General features: G+C 37.5%; 1 protein-coding gene across 2 annotated transcripts in view; it reads right to left on the bottom strand.

Moving 5' to 3' along the window:
* Positions 1-22,991, bottom strand: part of ZNF407 (zinc finger protein 407) — a 332,858-nt gene that overhangs the window by 111,570 nt on the left and 198,297 nt on the right. For both annotated transcript variants that reach the window (XM_054284975.1, XM_054284976.1), the window contains exons 6-7: positions 20,599-20,682; positions 12,275-12,395 (exon numbers count right to left, since the gene is read on the bottom strand). In XM_054284975.1, the coding sequence (XP_054140950.1) occupies positions 12,275-12,395; positions 20,599-20,682 (205 nt within the window). The remainder of the gene's footprint in view (positions 1-12,274; positions 12,396-20,598; positions 20,683-22,991) is intronic.

Here is a 22,991-nt window from a genome sequence, read left to right as displayed (position 1 = left end):
AAGACTTGTGAGCATGCCTCAGTGATTTCACTCAGTTATGCAAGAACTTGCAAACTCAAGTAGAGAAAGAAGTGAAAAACAGAAACTCCCAAAGGAGTACATGCTTCTGGATTTAGATGTCTTTTGGCAAGATTTAGGAGATTAGGATCCTCTCTGAAAATCAAGTGAAAAGTAGAAATAATTGGTTCTCAATCCCACTACTTACTTGCCTAGTTGAACTTTTTTATTTGTTCAGGATACAAAGTCTTGTGGAAGGTGCTGCCAGCTCCCCGGCTTTCCATTTCTCTCCTTCCTAAGAAACAGGTACCTTCATGAAAGGTGAGAATTGTGACTTCACTGAGGACATGGGAGGAAGGTGAATAACATCAGAGGATCCAGGATTTTATCCACTGGCTTTGTTTTTGTTTTCTATTATCGACCCTGTGACAGTACACACTTTCCAGCCAGTGAGAGCTGACTCCCAACTGAGCTATGGAACAGAGATGCTGAGATCGAGAGGGGCTTAGTTATAATCCTTTCTGTTACAGTACTCCTGCCATGCTACTGGTGAACTGAAACTAAAAATGGGCACTTCAGAGCAGGAAAAGAAAATAAAGATTCTCCTGATGTTATGTTGTAGGCTTCTAAGAGAAAAGACATCCAAACAAAAGAGGAAGCCAGGAACAGATGCAGCTGGAAAAGAACTCAGCAAACAAATATTTGCCTTTTAGAATCAAGTTCTGCAATGCAGAGTACCAACAGTGCTAACATCACCCAATACTGCATTCTCATCTCTCACCTCCTGCATCACCACCAGGAAACACAAAGCTATTCCCAAAAGCTGCACTCACTGGCCTTCTTTGCCTGACTTGATGTCCCTGCATTTATCTAAAACAGACTGGATAGCAGACGCCTGCTTTGCCCTCACAAGGGTTCACACTTAGGACTTTCCTCTCTGGTCTGACACAAGTGAACAAATCCAATACAAATTCCTTTATCTTTGAAACATTTCTTCTACTTGAAAGTTTTACTGCTCTCCAAAATGACTATATTTCAGCATGCAAAAATCAATCAGCTAAATACCATATGACTGTGCTATAATTTATTAGTGCTGATCAAAATCTTAAAGACTACTAATTAAAATTAAAATTAAAATGTGATGAAAGTCACATTTAGTCACGTAAATGAAGAGGCTGAATTTCAAATAGGAACAGAGCCACTGGACACCATGTGATGAGAATTTGTGGATGCTCAGTATCACTAACAGCATGTAAAAAGAACTTACCATTTCTTCAAACTTTGCTTCTTTTTCCTGAAGTAAATACATCTATATAGATCTATGAATATGTCAGTCTATCAGTGAATGAATTATAGAAAAAGTGCCAAAAAAAGCACTTGTGGAACAATCTCTCCACAGTGGGAAGCTTCTTCCTATTCAGTAAGAAATGTCACTGGTCTGAATCGCCTGGGTATAAATATTTTTCAAATGATCCTTTTTTCTAAAGATAAGCAGAGATTTTGGGGGTCTCCTCCTTATCCTTTGAAAAATACCTTTTAAATTTTACCTTTAAAAAGGACCTATCCTGACAACTTGCAGCTAACAATTTGGGACTCAATACTTTGACATATGAGCATTATACCAACTGAAGCATGATTTCCTATGCATTCATGCCCTGTTCACTAAATCTCCCAATGCACCAATGCAGCAAACAACGGCTCCCCAACATGTTCCTTCAGGATATCCCCATCCAATAAAAAACAGTTGTTCTGGGTGGTGAGGCTGGATTGTAATACAGAAGAATGCATGACAGCTGAATTTTGCCCGACTGGTCCTCTGTGATTCTTTTTCACTCCTCTTCTCATCCACTTCTTTCAGGAAACATGAACTTAATTTATCTCAGCAGCTACTACAGGGTGTCAGTTTTCACTGAAACTGGCCAACAGCTTAAAAAGTTATTAAAGAAATGGGTGAAAGATGGATGGATGGGCTGGCACAAGTCTCACAATAAGTTAGGGACAGAAGGCTAAAAAACAATCCTTGTCAACTGATTAAAAAAATCTGCTTTTCTAAACTAAAGATATATCTTTTTTCCCAAAACCAAAACAAATTACTAATGACTTTTATATGTTAAAATGCCCATATAAGAGATCTCCAAAATTTGCTAATAGACATGGTTCTCTGTACTTTAAAAAGAGCTTGTTAACAAAAATGTCTGAAACACAATATTTTTCTAATGAAACATCATCAGAACTTAAGAATTGATTTTAGTAGTTACAATACTTTCTACCACTTCAAAATGGTTCTATGTATTGTTTGCCCTGTAGATTGTGCATGCAAAATTTCAACAGAAATGTTTTCAAGAAGCTCACACAGTTCCACATGGGATTTGCAGCAGAATAAATGATGTCCCATGCTACAGTTGTTGGAGAGAATCCATAATCATCTTGAATGGGGATTGAAGAAGCATGCATGGAAGTTACAAACATAAAACAATAAATACTATATTTTAAGGGTTATTAGCAATATCAGTTCAGTTTATATCAGTAGAACCACCAGCTGTGTTTACAGGATTATAACACAAATAATTTTAGAGTATTATGAAATGAAGAGTTTGTGTGTTTTAAATGATAACATCACTAAATACATAAAAAAACAAGACAGCAATGCTGAAGAACACCAGGAGAAGTATCACTTTAATGCATTATCTAAAAATGTGGATATATGGGTATTCTATATTCTAAGAATCACAGTGAGCTGAGAGGTTTGATTAGGTGGAACAAAAAAGAAACCTAGGAAAAAACCCTCTGCACTAACAGAAAGAGGTGGGAAAACCTCAAGGGATATCTCCACTCCAATCCCCTGACCCATGGGGGTCGGAGAAAGGAGAACATTGCTGCATTAGCTTGTTGCATTGCATTAGGCATACTAAGCCTCAGCATATCTAACTTGCTGAGGAGATGATGAGGTGTGCTGTAAAAACCTCATCTTTTCTCTGAAGACACAAAGGAGTAGCTTTGACCCAATGAATCCAAGAATGCAGAGCAACCTTTTGTTCATATACATTTTCTTCCCTTAATCCTTTCCCATTATTCAAACAGTACATTTTAAAACACATTAAAAAAAAAAAGATAACACCAGAGCATCACTCCATCACTTGCAATAACAAAACAGAGTGCTTTATGTGCTGTTTATTCCCTAAGAAGTCTCAGCTACATCTACAGCTATTATTCAGACCTAAACAGGCCTAGCAGAACCACAAAGATCATCCCAACCAGGGACAAAACAGCTGTAATAAGCAACTTAATAAGTTACAACAGGACAACAAGCTCCTCTCCAGATTGTCTTTTTGTAAGCAAAGCCTCAAGGGAAATAGGGATCCCTGATCCATGACTTATGAGAATAGAGTACCATACAACAGAGACTGCAAAATGGTTTTAGGGATGGGGAGCTGTTGTATACCAAATTGCCTGTCTTCCTCATGCCACATTTTCCTACGGAGAATGCACCACCCTCTCCCAGCTGCTCAGGAAGGAGAAAAGGCAACAATGGAAACCTTGAGACAAGCTCTCCCCTGGCCAACACTAAACAGCAACTTTGAACCCACAGGTTCAAAGCAACATAGTTGGAATTCTGAGCTCCCAAATCCCTAATGCCTCTCTCTCCAAAACAGAAAGCTGATGCTCTCAGAGATGAGCGTTCAGCCCATAGGTGCTCTCCACAACACTGGGAAGAGGGTGCCAGGAGCACCAGACCTCCACACCTCAGGTGCTGCTGCTGCTCCAGAGCCTCATTCCCACCATATCACATTGTGGAGCCGGGCAGACACCCCCCAGCCACGCTGCAGAGGTGCCAGCCCCGTGTGTCGAGTCTGTGCTTCCACTCTGGAGTAGAGGAACCCTGGGCTGGTGACACAGGCTTTAGTACCTGAGGTCCCAAAGACCCCCAACATATCTCTCCAGGAGAATTTGGGCAGAAGCTGGAACAGAGACAAGGGTAACTCTGCTGGAATGCGCAAGGAATTTTATTTAGCTTTAATAAAGCAGGAATTTCTAACAATGCCAAATTTATCTGGAAAATTGCTCACCATTTCTAATGCATTAAAAGTATCTAAGTGGCAAGCTTTTCTCAAACACAAAAGCTCTTTTCTTTCCCTATTTTACTTTCTATTCAGCAATTCTTTTCTTTATCTCATTTTCATCAGACTTTAAACAGAAAAAACCTTTCCCTTTCTTCCCCTTGCACTAGAGCATACCTCTTTCTGGGACTTCAGAACAGAACTTGCTTTCTGTGACTTCTCCAGATTTAATCTGTTTTGTATGTCATACATGAAGGAGGAAGAGGGAAAGTTGTCACAAAGACAGCATTAACACAGGAACTTGTTTTACAGAGTAGTAGCCATATAGCCTGGAGAATAAACCCCACACAACACAACAGGCTCGTGTCTATCAATTTCATCTTGGAGACCTGTACTGCTACCAAAGTGATTTCAGATTGCTAGCTACCTGCCACATAGTTAGATAGTAGCTATCAGCAGTAATAATGATGATAATAATGATGATTATGATGATGATGATGATGATGATAATAATAATAATAATAATAATAATAATAATAATAATAATAATTCCTTGTAGATTTCATCACCCCCAAAGATAGCTTTGGCCCTTTTATAATGATTGCATTGGGGATTAAGGAATGGCAAAAGAAACAAATAAATTCATTCTTTTATTCTCCGCTACCAGGCAAGAGCAAAGAAAATATCTATGGTTGTTTTAATATTTTTTAAAATATCTTTTACACAAAGGGTTCACATTAATTAAGCTATGATGCCAATGACTATTTTTAGATCAAACCATTGTAACAAATGGAAGTTTATTTGTAGTCATAAAACATCTTCACCGCACTTTTTTATCAGAAGAACTGCAAGAATAGGAAATCACAGGTCTTTTTGCTACAACATGCTATATTAAGACCATAGCATTGCTGTTCATCTTGAGGTTAATACTAAAATTTTATTTACTATCAAAATACAACATACTTAGGATTGTTTTAATTTGAATAATATGCTGATATTTCAGATTGATAAATGTGAATTAAGTATATATTAAATATAAATATACATGTATTTATGACAACATATTTATGCTCTTTAAGAATGAGGAATAGATGAGACAGTGATGACTACATATGATAGCAAAAAAAGAAGTGTGAGGACAGAGAGACGATAAAAAGTGATAAAAGAATACATTAGTTACATTAATCTGTCCACTGCATGAAGTGGGTCTTATTCATATTTCCTAGACACCAAATACTTCAAGGTTTTGGGTTAAGTGTCTTGAACACTGATTCAGAAAAAACACCATCAGTTCAGCAGGGAAGGGGCTGCCTCAGAAACATTTAGGGACAAGCCCAAATTGAACAGTAAGGGAAAGACAGTGACTACTGAAAGAAATCAGGAGACTGACAATATTTTTTCAGAACTTAAATCAAAGTGTGAACAATTTACAAACTGCTGGCCTATCAAGAGAGGCTGTAACAAAGAGATGCTGAAACCAGATATTAATTTTTACATTGATATTGAAATGGCTTCAAGTCTCAGTAACATTAAACTCAGCAGTCTCCTTTGAGTAATTTAGCACAGCATTTAGGCTTAAATAGATCCCTTAAAAGTTGTCCTTCAAAGGACTCAACCTAAAATGAGACTAGAATAGTATTATCAGTGTTTGCAATGGCATCACCACTTGGGCACATCCTTAAAGCCCCAAGTTCAGTGTTAGCGTGAGAATCACAGACCCATTGAGTTAAAAAGGCATATTTTAATTCCTCTTTCTTAGAGTGGCAATAGGGGGAAAAAAACAACCCCTAAGAACAAACAAGTAAATAAATAAATAAATAAAATACATAAATAAAAAGAAAAAAGATCCCAAAACAACAAAAGAGGTACCAAGGCTCGTGGAATTATTGATGAATTTCTTTAACAAGTATTAGTCATTAAAATTAGTAAAAGTCCATACCACCCTTCTACCAAGTAGAGTGCATTTATTATGCTTTTAATTACAAATACAGAATATGGAGGATCTCACAACATGATGACAGTATTTTATGCTGTGCCAAGGCCTCTTAACATGGCAACTTCCCAGTGGAACACAGTCACCAAGTCAACACATGCCAATGCACACGTGTGTGCTTGTGCACCGATCTTTCCCTAAGGAACAATTGTGTTTCCTCCTACACACATTCTCTTGAGCACTCCATGCAGTGACATTGGACAGAGACAGCTTTGAAAGAGGGAGCCCAAGCTCTTTCATACACTGCCACCAAGGATTGTCCAAAACTGCAGAGACACAATTTGCCAGTTGTCTGTCAGCACAGACACTTTGGAGCAAGGGTCATATCGTTACCTGTGTGGTCTGCCATTCCGAGTGTTAGGAATTACATCTGCTTAAGCTGGTTAACCTCATAGCTGATCTGCATTGATGCTACCGCAACACTGCATATTTTAATTCTGATTTCATCACATAAACTATATGCTATAACTTAGGTGAATATAAGAGATCTTATTAAGCCACAGAAACATTACAGAAGGGAATAATACTGACCATTGTTTTGTATGGCATGTATTCACTGGAATAATTAAAGTGTTTTTGCAACTATATCTAAATTCTATTTCAGATTATTTTTCTTTTAAAGACTTAAATGTTACAGCATATTTTATTCTAGATTAATAGAAACATTTCCAAATATTTTATCTGAATGTTTACTAAAAACTAAGGGGGGAATAATATTCTGAGTTTTCATCTGGGAACTGTGCCCATGCACTGACAGAATGTCTCTCTAAACTTCTATCTTCATTTGTTTATAAGTCTCCTAGCACAAGGCACTGGATATCCTCAACTCCTGCTGCTGAACACTGCAGAAGCTGGAGTACTTCCCAAAGGCCCTGCTTGCTCCATTACATACATGCTTTATTTTCCTTAACAACTTTGTATTTGTACAAAGTATATGCACCATTTTTTCCCAATTCTGCCTTTGTGATGTATATATATAAAAGTGTTCTCCCACAGTGCAATGCTGGTTGCCACCTGGAATCCTCATCAGCCTATATAGCTGTATTACCTAGTTATTTCCTATACAAGCATATTCAATTTCACTGGTTACAAAGAGCATTTTGATATTAATGCTTTAATGATAAATAAACTGTTTTCATCATTTTATGTAGAATTTGCCTTAACAGCCTTTCAGTTTTGCTATCAATTAGTATGTATTTTTACCTCATCTGTAAAGTAGTCCCTATTTATCCTTGATGTAATAAGGGAATAGTGCAGAGCTGATGCCATCACAGCTAAAAGTTATTGAATTCACCAAAACAGAGAGAAAACACTTACTTTGCACATTCTTATGACCTAGGTGCAAATCCTGGAGTGTATTATAAACTGGTCTTTACAACCTATGAACAGATACTATAAGTCAGACAGAAATAGAAACTCCCTAGAGATGCTGTCCCAAAAAAGAAAAGTAGCCCCTGTGGAGTAACTCCTCCTAAGTCATGCTGCTGCTGCTGCTGAAAATATGCAATGAATCCGTCTGCAGTTGGAATTTCAGATGCCATAATTCCCCTACAGAATGTTGTTTAATTATTTTATTATGCATAATAAATGTAAAATATTTATTTTAGCTTACATAATTATATTAAAAATGTATGCTATTTATTCTTAGTCTTATAAGACATCCTTCACAAATCATACACTTAACAGAGAGGAATGCATGCTGTTTTGCTGGCCTGGCTGTCTGTTTTATCCAACTTCTACAGCTTCTTATCTATGACTAAGAAACACCTCTGCATATTGCCTTCCATTCCCTCACCACCATGGGTACTCTGTGCAAAATGAACCATACAGTGGAGTTCCAGACAAATGAAAATTATTTTCTTTAATCACAGCAGAGGGATGACCTGAAGCACATTACCATAATATAGTCCCACACTCTTGTGGTCAAAGTAGTCGCAAAACTCTTTCTGCATCATGAAACTATGCCAGTGCTTCTCCTGAGCACTGTAATCCAACAAATTTGATCATGTGAGAAAAGCAGGGTTCTGCCTTTTGCATGCTCCCCTCCATGTAACTCAGATCCATTTCACTGAAACACCCCCCTCCCACACATCACAAGCATAAATTGCCTGAGAAGTTTTAGTAGTTATATAGAAAGTCAGAACAAACGGGAGTTAAATTTAAAACCTTATATATGAATAAATGAGATTTCCCTTTCTTAGAAACATGCAAAAAACCAATTTAGTTCTGAAAATGCTGTATATCTACATCTTTCATTGACAGCATCAGACTTAGGGGAATTTTTCACTTCTGCAATCAGGTTAAATTCAAGTACCTAACTATGCTGCAGGTTTAGAAAGTCTGTCCACAGACTATACAGCCAACAGATTTAGAACCCTGTGTCACAGATGCTGTTCATTTTCAGGATGTTATACAGCTCTTCGGTGCTTACTGTGCCCATTTCCAAATGCAATGTTGCCAGTGTTACTCCAGGATGGTGTCATCTGAAAAGTTCAGTCACATAACACATCTTTTTTAAATGACTAGGAAAAATAAAATAAGCATTGCATAAGTAATGGTAGTGCAGGGCCCTGTGAGACCAATTCTGTATTATAAAATTAGGTTGAACATTAATTAAGGGTGAATGAATATTTTTGTATGACAAAGCACATTGACTTAAGAATGGAGAGACATGCTGTGTGATTTGAAAAAGTAAATGCAAAGGAAAATCATGCATATTTTTATCTAAATGGGGAAAAACCTAAATTGAAAAACAAAACGTGAAAAATATGTAACCAAAAATACAACTAAACGTTTGTGTTTATGAATATTATATTCTGCTTCCTTCTAAAGAATCTTTAAAACTAGACTGAAAACATAATTTCAAATTGTAATTGTTACTGGAAGTCATATACTACTATCGAAAAGCAGATGTCAATTTCTTTGTCATCAAAAACTAGAGATGGAAGGGAACATTTTTCACAAGAATACTGAAGTACAACTATAAGCATAGGCATACTATAGAGAATTTATAATTTGTGAACTAAAAATGCTAAGTTAGTTTACCATTCTGCTCAGAAAACCACATCCATTCATGTCTTTTTCTAGTTTAAAAAAGAATGTCTCATGCTGTGTGCTATATAGGGAATAAATTGCCTTTTCTGTTCCATGCAGCCAAAATCACTCTTTTCCCCATAGTACCATACAGATGATTTCACTTCAGTTTATAAAGTTTATAACAGTTCCTAAATTCAGATTAGTTTCTTCCAATAGCCCTTTTTCTGTACCTTTAGCCAGGGTTATCTACCCTTTCACTCACTAGACTGGCAAGAATTTTTGCAGGATGATTATTCACCATTTCAGGCTGAGGAATTGAAAAGCTTGAAGTCAAGAATCTCCAAGAATGCTCTGAGCACCAGTCAGCTGAATGGGAATAGTTTAAAATCTTGTACTTAGCCACTGTTTTAATTCAAGTGTCTCAAACTGCTTCATAGAACAGAGATTAGTTATCAATGAAAGGAAAATTTATATTAAGACTAACAATACTTTCCTCCATATCCCAACACAAAAAGAGGAATATTCACCTCCCTGAAAGTACAAGGCTCATTAAAGAGTCTGCAGTTGCCAAGCAACACTAAACAGCAACACATGAAATAGTCTGGATGAACTTACAGTGCAAGGGCCGAGCTCACAGCATCACAATGAGACCTCAACCACTAGACTTAGGGGTGAATTTTATCACTAGATCAGCAGATTTTAAAATCTTCATTTTAACATTTTCTCTATGTGACACTTGCAAGACTACATACCATCTGCTGAACTTGTGCAAACAATATTATTTACAGAGTTGCTAATAACTTTCCTTTAAAAGAGAAATACTGCATGACTTGACAAAGAGGCAACATGTGATTCCCTTAAAATTGTAGTTTAAAATGAAGAGTGAGGTGGATAGAGAGCAGAACATTTACTTGCCAACAAGGCTGGCTAATATCCCAGGACTGTGGAAACTGGCAGGCACAAGCAGGACTGCTGAGCTAATAAATACAGCAGCCCCTCTACGGGCTCCTCTGCAGCTACACAAAGTGCCTCACTGCCTCTATGAACTTGCAGCAGCAGCAGCAGCAGCATAGCTCTGCTTCCTGCATCCCTACCAGATGTTTTTCAGCTGAGCTTTGAACACATTTCCTGCAGAATCAAAGCTTCATCAGCTGGTATCTGTAGAGATCAGCCTCCAAAGGTTAGGTCAAAATTGGCCTGTGAAGGATGGAAACTAACATTCTATTGTCATGAAACATTTATTTTTCAATAATATAAAAGCAGGGCATGCCCAGATATTTCTTGTTAATCCTGATAAAATATGCTATGCTTGCATATTCTCTAATAACCTCCAGTATTATAAAATACTCTTTAAAAACTTGCTATTTCTTGGAATTTATATCCCATACAGAAAACTCTTTATCCAAAGTAAAATGATCTGTCTTTCACTCAACAGAGCACTGGGTTATGCATGTGGTCATCCTGAGTGAGAGAAGTGCATCCACTCATTGGATGTGTGTAACAAACCCCAAACTGATTCACATCTACAACACTCCCAGTCTCTTGGGTCTCCCAGCCTAGAATCTCAAACCCACTGTAACCCACTTCTCATTTCCTACCCCTGTAAAAAGACTATTCCTGCCAATTGGGATGATTCAGTTAAAGTGGATGACCACAAGATTAAGTGTCCTAAAACACACAGCATTAAAGACAGCACTTCTTTTACCTTCAGTGTAGCACATCATGTCACAGTAATGCTTATATGCTCTCACTTCACTCAACACAGACCTTTTAACACAACTGCTCTGACAAATGAAAACCACCTCTAATTCCTAGATGACTTACTGAAGCTGACAAAACCACTTCTACTTAAAAAGAAAAAATAAAGAAACAGTGACACCCTTAAGGTGGCAGCACAGAAACACTGCCCCCTCCCCCTGAGGTTATCAAATTCAGTTCTCTGCAGTTCTAGAGTGTGATTTAATGGGTGCTCAGTACAGAAGAGTTCACAGAACATTTGCCCCACACAAACAAAATATTGCAATGAGAAGTTTTGTACAGAAAATCTGTGACCCCTGCAGAAACTTTCTGTACATGAGTTTTCTGTAAAGCAGCACATAAATAGCATGAAAACAGGTATTATGAGAGCAGATAGGCTTCATTATGTAGTCTTGCTTTAGGAAACTACATTAAAACTTATACTAAAGGAACATTACAGTTGTATGTTCAGCATGAAAAGAAAATACAAAAATGCTATAGGGGTACATTCAAATGTTTAACTTTCCCCTCTTGTGTGCATGCATCACAACACACACATCTAATCATATGCCATTTATCAAATATAATGTTGATTTTTAAGAACTTTTTGAACATCAACTCTTGCAAATTGCCCACAAAATCCTTCTATGGATTCCTTTATCGTACACATAGACTAGTCACCTCACTACAAGGTATAAAAAGTATTCAAGAATGTAGAAGATGTGTGTTTAAGAGTAAAGATGCATTTAAGAAGCAACATGAGATCATTTAATAAATAGTCTATAACAAACCAAAGACACCAGGTGAAAAACACCAGAAGTAATCTTCACTGTTCAATGTGATTCTTTTAAAATTTAATCAACTGCCCCAACATGGGGATGGGTTTTAGTGGTGTAACACGGGAGGCTTTGCCATGCAACCAACCCTTTGGCCAACTTTCATCCTAACACCCTGGCTAGCAAGGAAAAGGAAAATTGGAGCAGAACAACGAAACCCTAAAGAACGGTAACTAGCTCGAGTTGTGTCCAGTTCAAATAAGTGTCTGATGAGTATTCAGGCTGGTAAGCCTTTTAGAGAACTTTTCTTTTCTTGGTGAAGTGGTCGCAACTCAACCAAGAAAAATTTCAAAACCGCAAATGATTTGAAAAGGCAATGTAGATAAGCAGCCTCACCACAGAGAATTCCAACAGACACTGGAGCAGCTGTGAAACAAACACTCAACATTAGCACTGTAGTGTTACCACTAAAAGGTTTCCCATCATTTGTTTTTCTTTATAAAGTAACACGTAAATACTGAAGACTAAGTTTTTAAATTTAGCTCCTAATTTAATATGTAATTACTGCTGCCCTGATGGTATTTTAATGGCAATATATTTTTATTGGTGACTTCAAATGAACCTCATCTGATCACCTTAACCCTTCTCTCATCATGCTTTAGTTAATGACTCATTACCTGTAGTCACACCAGGGACATCTGTAAGGCTTTTCTCCAGTATGGACACGCTTATGTCGTGTCAGATGCGATTGTGTTGTGGAAGCAAAGTTACACTCATCACATTTGAATGGTTTCTCTCCTAGAAGGTGACAAGAGAAGATTATCAGTTTTCATCTACAGAAAACAAAGACAACCCCAAATTTCTGGCATGTCCCTTGAGACAGCTTTTAGCCTGTGTATATAAACAGCGAACACAAATACAATATAAATTTGCAAATACAATGCATTAACTGTAAAATATGACAGAAACACATCAGTATCTAACTGACTTCTCACAGGGAATTACACAGCAGCAAAAAGGAGGAGAAAGAACAGCACTGAAACAGAGCAACCTTGTTTCTGGGTCTTACTCCATGAAAATTCCCTAACCAAGCGAAAGGCCTTTGTCTCACACCACATCTTCTCTCCAATCTGGGCCAAGAACAGCCCCAAAAGCAACATGGGGGGGGAGGCAGAAGGTGAGAAATCACACTGATGCTTGTATTCAGCATATGCTCAGAAAGGAACATCTCCAGGTGATGTGTCTTTGTTTCCATCTCCAACCTAAATTTTTAATGTTATCCTTTAAATAACATACATAAACTGGGACTGAGAATATGAACCAGAACTCTCTGCTCCACTCCCCCTATCTTGCCTGTTAGTCTTCTGCCCTTGTGAATATTTTCTGAACAGTAGGGCAATTTCAGCAGAAGGACTTGAAAGGTTAATGAAAATAAACAAACAAACACCAACTACTAAACTTTAAAAAGGACAACATTTTCAGATTACTAAAATTCAATCTCTGCTGAATGTACAGCTCCACTGAAAATTTCTAGAGGACTAATAATTGGAGAAAAGTAAAAATCTTTAGTCTCTAAGTTTCTATGTAAAAAGAATACTTTTTCTTCTACTGGAGAGGTCTACCCTTTAGAAGATACTAAGACAAAATCTCATGACAGATATACTGTGATGACTAGTTAAGACACCTACATCCCATTTTTCCAACTGGTTGTCACAGAAACACTCCTTGGGGCTTACAGGCAGATATGGTTACCATTTAGGGAGGAAAGAGGCTTTTTTTGTGTGGAGAAGCTAATAGCCAGTTCCTAAGTTACATTATTTTCACTGCAGTATGCATATCTTCCAATGTATTTATCTAAAAACTACATAAGGAATCAACATCCCTGACTTAAGAAGTCTGGATAAAACTGCTAGAAACAGACATGTACTTTCAAGACTGTTCAGAGATCTAGGACAGGCAGTTTCAAATTGCACCATAAGCCTATTAGCAGGTGTAATGTGAAGTTTTTCAGACTGACAGAAGACACACCACCAGTATAACCCTATCAGTACGAGTGGCCTTCTGCAATCAGAAGCAAATGGCCACTCCCAAACAGCCATGCCCCAAGACAAATTTTTGAAGCTGTTTATAGCAGGAGGCTCTGAAGATTTTGAAACAGACTTTGCCAGAATTCTGAGAACAGAGAGAAATACGCAAGTTTTCATTCTTGGAGATTGTTGGGGTTTTTCTTCCCAAGGGAAAAAGATGCACAAGGCCCTCAAGGCCTGAAAAACCCCTAATGCTGGATGGAAAGAGAACAGAGCAGCTTCTGAAAGCTCCATAAAGAGTTGGAATAATTGCTTTTAGCAGCTGTGGGAGAGAATACCAGCCAATGTTTTTCATTTATTGTTTCATGGGACAAGGAGAGGTGAAGGGGCAGGACACAAAGCCGAAGCCTCCATGCTGGACAAATTGAGACTGCTGGAAAGTATGTCTTTCATGCCCCAAATGGGGTTTTCTTGTCAGACCCTGACACTCTGTTCTGGAGAAGCTGATTCTCCCAGCAGCTTGCATGGCAGTGGCTGCTGCTTCAATTAAACTCTCGGGGAGGCCATAGACTCCCTAGCAACGTAACCTGTTCTTGAACTGAAGATTTCCCCTTCTGATTTATTTTATCATCTAGCATTAAAGAAGATAGCAACATTTTCAAGCCTAAGTAGTTAAGCCACAGGTATTTTAGATAACATACACACTTATTTTAACTGCTTTCATTTAAAATGCACTAGAACCTTGCCTACTTGCCCCCTTGAATAAAAAAAAAAAGGCAGATCTGAACTGAAAGGAGATTTTTAGCTTGCCATTCAGGGGAGAACGGATCAAATAAAGGTCTGCTGCTGTGCCAGGGCAGGGCCAGTGGGGCTGACAGCTGAGTGAGGGCCCATTGAAGCCAGGAGGGCTTGCAAATTCTGTCGTGACTGTAAGAAAAATGGTAATCCTTGCCCAATGCTCCAGGAAGTTTCTCCTTAGGAAATCCTTGTGGCTAACTGCTCCTGTCAAGCAGACTATGCGTAAATCTCACCTGACAGAAAATACTTCACAGCAGTACCACACAACAAAAGCCAACTAAATGGGGAAGAAAAAAGACAGCCTAGCACAGCCTGTAATTCTTAGCAGCTGTACATAAGAAACAGTATTTTTATGGAAAAAAACCAGGTTAATTAGTACAGTTGAAAAAAACCTAAAAGACAACTAGGTATTTCTTTGGATTGGGTGATATTGAAGAGCATATTAGCTGCAGGAGTACTCTATTTATTTGTTTATTAAAGCTTTCTACAGACCCATTGATTTAAGAATTTTTTTGTCTTCCCTATCATGGGCCAGGATGCTTCTAATCAGACTTTGCGTCCCAGTTTTCCCTCCACCCTTCTTGCCCCCAGACATTTCAGGGAATACACATAATTCTTTTAATATGGGCTGCCATTAAAAATTCCAAGAAGACTCTTGTTCACCCCCTGCCAAGGTTCTAATTCATTCACAATTAAAATTACACAAATAAAACTATCAGTATTGACAGTATTTTTTAAAATAACAGTACATAATAACTTTAAAATAGTGTATCTATAACCATAAGGACAAAGTCTATTATATTTAAAGACCAAAAAAGTTAAAAAAAATTAATCCCCCTCACCCATTACCACTACAGAAGACTTATCTGTTTCTCACCATTTCTACCTTGGTCAATAACAAGCCCCATGAAAAAAAAGATAGGTGCCCCAAAATGATTCTATGGTCAACAAGCTCTGTGGAGGAACAAAAACGAAGGACACACATTCCAAGATCAAGGACCCACTCTGTGGGGATTTACTTTGTTTTTAACACAAGCACTTTCAAAAGGCTACATTTCCTGAGCATGGGATTACAAAAGAAATGGCTTTGCATTTTTGACAACACTGCAACCAACTTCTGAAGTGCATCTGTTGGTTAAGTCACCTGACATGGAAATTTGAGCTTCAACAATCAAAAATTGGGGAAGAAAATGACAAAAGGGCCACTTCATACAGAGCACTAGTATATAAAAGCTGCTGCTAACCAGTAACTTCAGTTTCCTCTTTTTCTCTTGCTACTGGACAATTTCTCTTAGGTAGGGAGAAAGTTTTAAAAGTCCAGGTTTTTGGTGTCTTTGCTGGTCAAGGGTTTGCTATAATCAAAGGCCAATCTGCTGTAAATGTTGGTGTAAATAGAAAAGGTAAAACAACAAAGATGCTCTTCAAATTTTATCTCTTGCTGAAAAGAGCAATAAGTCTTCTTACTTGCAGCATTTCCTGTGGTATTCAACATCAAAATTTTTCTAAGCTGTGGTGGGGAAGTTGAAGGGAAGAATCTACATTATACATATAAATTCAATGCCGAGTAATGTAACTACACATTAAAGTCAAAGAGCAGTTCACATGAGAAATAGAAACACAAAGTGAGTCACTCATCTGGATAAAAACACATATATTATTAAATTTTCTTTCTTTATTACATTGACCTATAAATGTCTTGAGATGAGTGAGCAGAAGCAATCATACAAACAGAGCTCTGTACAATATAAGCTACCATCTTCAAAAATGCATGAAAATATTTGAACAAAGACACAATCTCCTTAAGCAGCTCCACAGGTTCATGGTGACTGCCACAGCAGTGCACAGTAAGTGTCCTTACCCACTAACACTTTACTACTGTGATGTACTTCTATCAAGCCTGGGAAGATCCCACCACAACCAACACACGGAAAACAAATGCAGACTGTTGATGTGTAGAAGATGAGGATGGGGTTTTTGCAATTTGCAGGAGTACTAACCAACATTAAAAAAGAGATTTCATGCAAGAGAAGACAGGCTGTGACTGATCAGCACTGTGGGACTGAGTCAGCTACTACAGCACAACATGGAAGTTTACTGGGAAATGTAGAAGAACAGGCAAACAAAGGAGGTGAGCAGGACAATAACAGCAAGAACATAAAGAAAAGACATTTTAAAATGATGAATCTTTTCCATGTTTTCATTTCAAGCCAGAAATTATTAACCTTGCTTGTTTCTTCTTCCTAGTTGATCATGATTAAGGCAAAATATTTAAATTATCTGATATTATATGCGTGTGTGTGTGTGTGTGTCTGTGTGTCTGTGTGTGTGTCTGTGTGTGTGTTTATTTTTGGTGGCTGATTTAGAGGTTATTTACCCTTTTTTGTTACAAAATTCAGGCAATCGTTTAATTCTTTGTGTAATTCAACTTACTCTAAATCCAGCAAAAACTATATTTAGAAAGGTTTTCTTAGTGGAACAAAATAAGAATCAAAAAAACTTGCTTCAGGATGACTCAAAAGACGAAATCTTTTCCTCGCAGCCTTGTTGAGACATCAGAACTACATCTATGTTCCTGCAGCACAACAAACTACCCTTTATTTACCACACAGCACCTGCTGATACTGTGGTCCAAGTTTCTTAAGACAGTTTATCACAGCCTAGGCAGGCACAAGTGCCTATTGTAAAGCATTTGGTAGGCAGAGATGTAAGTATTCCTTTCAGTGTGATACAATTCTGGTCAAACTCTGGACCACTCCTTAAGCCATTGCTTCAATTCACAAAACAGAAGTTTCATGGACATTTACATCGTCAGTGAAAGACTTTCAGAATACCAGAGACAGATTCTTGCAGAATACAACTGGAAGAAGGTGCACTCAGGTCATAAAATAATGTTGGAGCATCTTCCCCAGACAAAATCAGCCAACAACTTCACTTATTCTCTGTCCAAAATGTATGTTTCTCATTGGACCAGGTCATCATTACAGACACAATGTATTTAAAACAGAATAAAAACATCAACTGGTAAAACACCAGGAATCTCTTGATAGGTCAAATTTTTTGTTCCTACTTTACAGTTGAGATGGCCTATATCAAGGAAATCTTTATGCAGATGCATCATGTTTACAAATATATTAAGTACTAAAGTTTTTCAAGTCTTAAAATGAATGGCTTTTTCTTTCACTTGACCATTCCTGTGCTTCTTTTCATTTAAAAGGAAAAACATCTCTTCAAGGGATCACATCCTATTTACCAAACTGGTCTGCATAGTTTGCTGCAAGAGTGAACGAGGCTCAGCTTTTTTAACACCAAGTTATACTTCATGTTGCCTGTAATATTTCCAAAGAAAATGCATCTTTCACAAGATAAAGGCACTTCTCTAGGTACAAAGAAAGAATCTCATCTAAAACCAGAAGAATAGAGTAAGAAATACCAGAATAAAGAGTATCAAAAGTCTAAGTGGCTGGTCCTACAGCCAGTCTTCTCTTGTGTCAAATCTCTACCAGCAGCTGAACATTCCTCTGGGGTGTTGGGACATCTCAGGCCTTGGGGCTGGGATGAGAGGAGACTTGTTAAGTTGGTTAAGACTCCTTAACTACATGTGAGGATTTGTTCATTTGCCCTTGAGTCGTGGGCCTCTGACAGGTGATAGAAGTAAATTTTGGATTGGAAGATGTTCTGTGTCAGTCCCCTTGACAGCTTGTATTACAGTAGGGAATTATTTAAGCCATTTAGAGTATTTTTGATACCTATCCCTCTCCAACTTGATTGTAATTGGCTTTAGCATTCTGCTTTGGGAAAATTGTGCCAAATGGAGACAGAGGGAAAAAAAAAAAGGTAAAAAGAAGAGTACAAGGAGGAGGGCACACAGCTAATGACTGAGATAAAGTTGAGCACTGGATGAAAACACAATGGAACCCATGTAAATGCAACAATGCTAGCAAAGGTGGATTGTGTCATTCTCCTTGAAACAAATAGAAGGTACAGATAATTTTTCTGCTAAAGAATCATCTCTGATTGTTTGTGCCACAGAGGCAGATAAATGCCAAAAAGATAGATCCCTCTGCCTCTGAGATACTGTCCTATACAGTATAAAGTTAATAGCAAAGTAATAACGAGCCTCCAGTCCTGACATAAAATATAAAGTTATGCTTGCTAGATGCAAGCTTCATGATCTATAACCTGTAAATCCCTGTGATCATAGCACAAGAAACCTCTACCACACCGGCAAAAGAAGGGCAAAAATGCCTTCAAAAACCTGGACAGGTTTTCACCAGGACTACACCATATTTTCAGCCTAATTTTGCACATAAATCAGGAAATAAAATAGATTTCCTCTTAGCTGCTGGGCTAATGATACTAAATATATATATATATATATATATATATATATATTTGATGATAAAGGCTTACATTTCTAAGAAACTAGATCTGCACTCATATCATAGGTACAGACAAGATGGGTAAATACAAGAATTTGCATTTCTTCTATATCCCCATCCTGAAAGAACTGTTTACCATTTGTGTGGCTGCATTGACTATGAGTCTTAGATATATGCAAGATCCCAATGTGTCACATGGCAGGGAAATGAAAAACAAAAGGCATTTCCTATCCTCTTGATAATAATGATTTATTTTTGCTAAAGAATTAATTAATTAATTTCTAAACCCACATTTGTTAAACTTGTGCCAACATGTGAAAATTCTTCAAAGCTCCAGAAAAATGGAAACTTTAATTACAACTGAAGCATACAGCTTCTATTCCAGTAGTTACAACTGCTCACATTATCATTCAGAGTGTAATAATAAGATAATTTATTATATTTACTAAATTACTTTTATTGGTCACTCGAAAAATACAAACTTCCAGCAGCGAATGGGAACTGACTGTGGCAGTATTCTTCTACAAATTTATGTTCCTTGTTATTAGAAAAAAATTTTATGAAAGTAAGATTACTAACAGGACTTGCAAGCAAATTTTGGCCTTGAATACGCATATATTTTTTAGAGCTAATCTGTTTCAAGATACTGACTAGCACTGAAAATCCTACCTTTCTGAAAGCATCAGAATCTCCTCCAAATATGGTTGCTTTAAATAAACTAAAAACAGGGTGGAAAGAATGGCTTCAGGCTCTCAAGAAAGAGAGTATCTGCTCTCCAGGAAATTACACATTTAGATGGTGTATGTCCTGAATGAAGATTAGCTTATAGAGGGACATAATAAAATCTCCCACTGTGATTCCTTTACAAAATCCATGGAAAATTCATGATGTAACAACTGCAGCTTCTCATTTGTTAGCTATTTCTTTCCACTGTACATTAGACAATGGTCACTTAACTCACACTGTAATTCCTGATGATATTACATTATCCTCATGATAGTCAGTAAAACAAAAAAACTACAGTGGCTTAAACAGCAACCTTTGTACGTATGTTTGACCAAAATCTATTCAGATAATCAAATACTTACAAGGAACTACTAAAAAGCACAATTAAGGTAGAATATATTAATAAATGTTTAATACTTACACTTTTTCTGGTCTTCTGAAACTAAGAACCAATTTAATTTTGTCTGATATTAAAATTTTATAACCATGTGGTAGGAAAGTTTTACTAATTCTGGGAGACAAATCTTGCTTTACATGCCAGCCATGTGGTAACTCTTTAAGTTGCACCTATTAATTACAAACTATCTTAAAATTACAAAAGGGCAACTGAAACAACACTAGCTTTCAACTACGCTTCAGTCCAAAAAAATGGATTAATTTATATGTAGTCTCTAATTTTCACCCAGGGACATTCTAGCAGTCTCTTGCAAAATCTTCACAGTAGGTAATCTATTTGGGCCTTGGAAAAAAAAATTAGTAGACTTAGTATTCATTGAAAGAAGAAAGCCAGTCTCCACAATTCTACTTCCTTCAGAAAAAATATAAAAAAAAACCCCAAACCCACAAAAAATACCCTGCACCCACCCCCAAGCAATTATTCAAACTCCCAGCTAACAGATTTGACATAGACCCTGGGCGTAGTGATTTCACAAAAACGAGAAAAAAGCAAAGCAAACAATGAGCCAATGTCTTATTTGTGCTGTAACGTGCTGTGTGACTTGTGTTACTGCCCAGTGCAGGGGGACTCCCTTGCTGGGGAGAGCACAGAAGAGCAAAGACAGCTTTACTGACCTGTGTGCTGCCGCCGATGCTTGGTGAGGGCATGGCGCGTCCCGCCGGCAAAGCCACAGAGGTCACACAGGAACGACTTCTCGCCTGTTGCAACAATAAACAGATGAGGGACTGCGGAGGTCACAGATCATTAAAACATATCTATCAAGGCTTTCAGGGTTACTAATTCCTCCAATCAAATGTTTCCATGTAAATATGTCAAATGGGAATGAAATTACCACTGCGGTTTATTGACTGTGATAAAATCTGAAAAGCACCACTGAACATAATTACATACTTGTCAGACCCATAAAAATTAGCTTTATTATCAATGGAATGGTTTTGTACAACTTCATTTCTGTTAGATGTCTTCCAGATGGGGCTGCTTTATGCACTTGAACAGTTTTTATGCATATCCTGATTTTTTACAATTCCCATACATCTGGTCTTTCTGTGCTGAGTAAAGATTGCCTGGAAAAAAAAGTTAATATACTGTATATATGATTCTGCTTAAATAAAATACATTTAATTTACTAACAAATTAAAGGTACTGAGAAATTTTCAACAGACTAGGTCACAGTCATCTTTAGTTACCTTCTATTTACTAATAAGTATTAAATTATTTTCTTGAACACAAGAAGAGTGCAGGCAACAATAAAAACCAAATTATTCAGTACCACTGGCAATTCAGCACTGTTTATGTTTCTAAAGTTTTCATGGCATAAAGAAAACAGGTCTGGGGATTACTGCTGAAATTGCAGCAGAACTCACATTGTTCGTCTTTAAACGATAATTCTTCATTCCAAACCTCTGGACCAATTTGAGAGATTTTGGCAAGCTCAATGCTCATTAAAAGTGTATAAATGCCCTCTTTTTAGCCTTTTTTCCTTTTACAGAAGCTAGGATTTTGCCCTGTTGCCTATAAATACAGTTTATCATTTCACAGCAATATTTTTACTCAGTATGTACTAACATGCACAGAAATCTCAGTCCATAAAGGCCACCTGGAAGGTCATTAAGAAGTAGTAACACTAACCTCAGGTATAGTCTCAATAACTTGAGATAAGACTGGAATTTTAAATTTTTTTTTTTTAAAGAATCCCATTAGTGATTTGGAGCCAAATTGTCTCCTTTCACAGTAGCACAGCAATGAGGGGGCTGGTGGGGCAGTGATGCTGAATTCATTGAAACTAACAGTCTCCTTCCAAATCTTCCACGTGGGGAAGGAAATTCAGTTCCTACAAAAGACGGCTGGGTTAAGAGGTGTCAAATTACCAAGTCCTTCTGTGCAGACAGAAGGATGGAAACCTCCATGCTGTTTATTCCCACACAACCAGGCACAGGAATACACAGACTTTGTGGAAAGGCACAGTGCCTCAGTTAATTTTGGATGATGCTCACATAAGCAAGAGAGCATCTCGTGAGTGGGAGCTCCCAGGAGAGCCTCGCAGGGACCAGGTGCCCTCTCCCACCACCCCCTCAATGAGGTCTCAGGAACTTCAGCTCCTCACCCCAGACGCCCCAAGTGAGGGAGTCCCTGGGCCCTGTGATACCAGGAGGAAAGTAATTCCAAAGTTTCCAAGGAAGCTTGAGTCCTACCAAACGGGATGACAAAAGAGCTGATAAACCTCTGCACCCGCAGCGAGGCTATGAAACGCAATGGGCACATATTTCAGAATTTCACCGTTTCAGAAAAAAGCAAATGGTGCATTGTTACTTTCTGCACCCAGATCTGGCCACATAAAGCAGACTGAAATTATACAGGACTTTGGGCTTTTTTCAAATTTTGGTCTGTTGGTGAGAGTCTCACAGAAGAGTAGCTAAGGTGTGAAATAATTTTAGTACATCTTTTGGGAGTCAATTCCAGCAATCTGTTATTATAATTAAATCTTAAAAAAATATCAGAAAAGCAGTACAAAACCCCATTCTCACTATCACATAAAGAATGCAGTTGTGCTAAATGATGTAACAAAGTTTGAATTTTACTGCAAAATGTTTGTCAATAATATTATTGCTGAGGCTATGCGTGATTGTTACGCAGATATTTCTGCAAAGTCTCTTCTAGGCTTTTCTTAAAATTACTTTATGGCATTTTAAAAATCAGGATCTTCAGCATGCAGCACTTCAATTCATCAAAATATCGAAGAAAAGGAATAGAATGACTACACATAATGCTTAATTATAATTAAATATTAATTTAATTAATTAATCAATTTTAAGTATAAATCTCTCTAACTAGCAGTAATGCCTAACACCTCAGCATAAAATTCACACTTTGAAGTTAAATGCTGTTCCATGCCTACCAAGAAATTGCTCATCATCTATATATTATCATAAATTAGCTCATGTTGTGTTTAACATCCAGGAGCAGACCTCAGTATGGCCTGCAGCTTCATACACTAATGAGGACACAG

This window comes from Melozone crissalis, unplaced genomic scaffold (genome assembly GCF_028551555.1).
Source record: "Melozone crissalis strain CALT ecotype California unplaced genomic scaffold, PUWL_Pcris_2 ptg000042l_1, whole genome shotgun sequence".
Classification (NCBI taxonomy): Eukaryota; Metazoa; Chordata; class Aves; order Passeriformes; family Passerellidae; genus Melozone; species Melozone crissalis.
The sequence above is the reverse complement of the archived record's forward strand: the minus strand, read 5'-3'. Positions and strand labels throughout refer to the sequence as shown.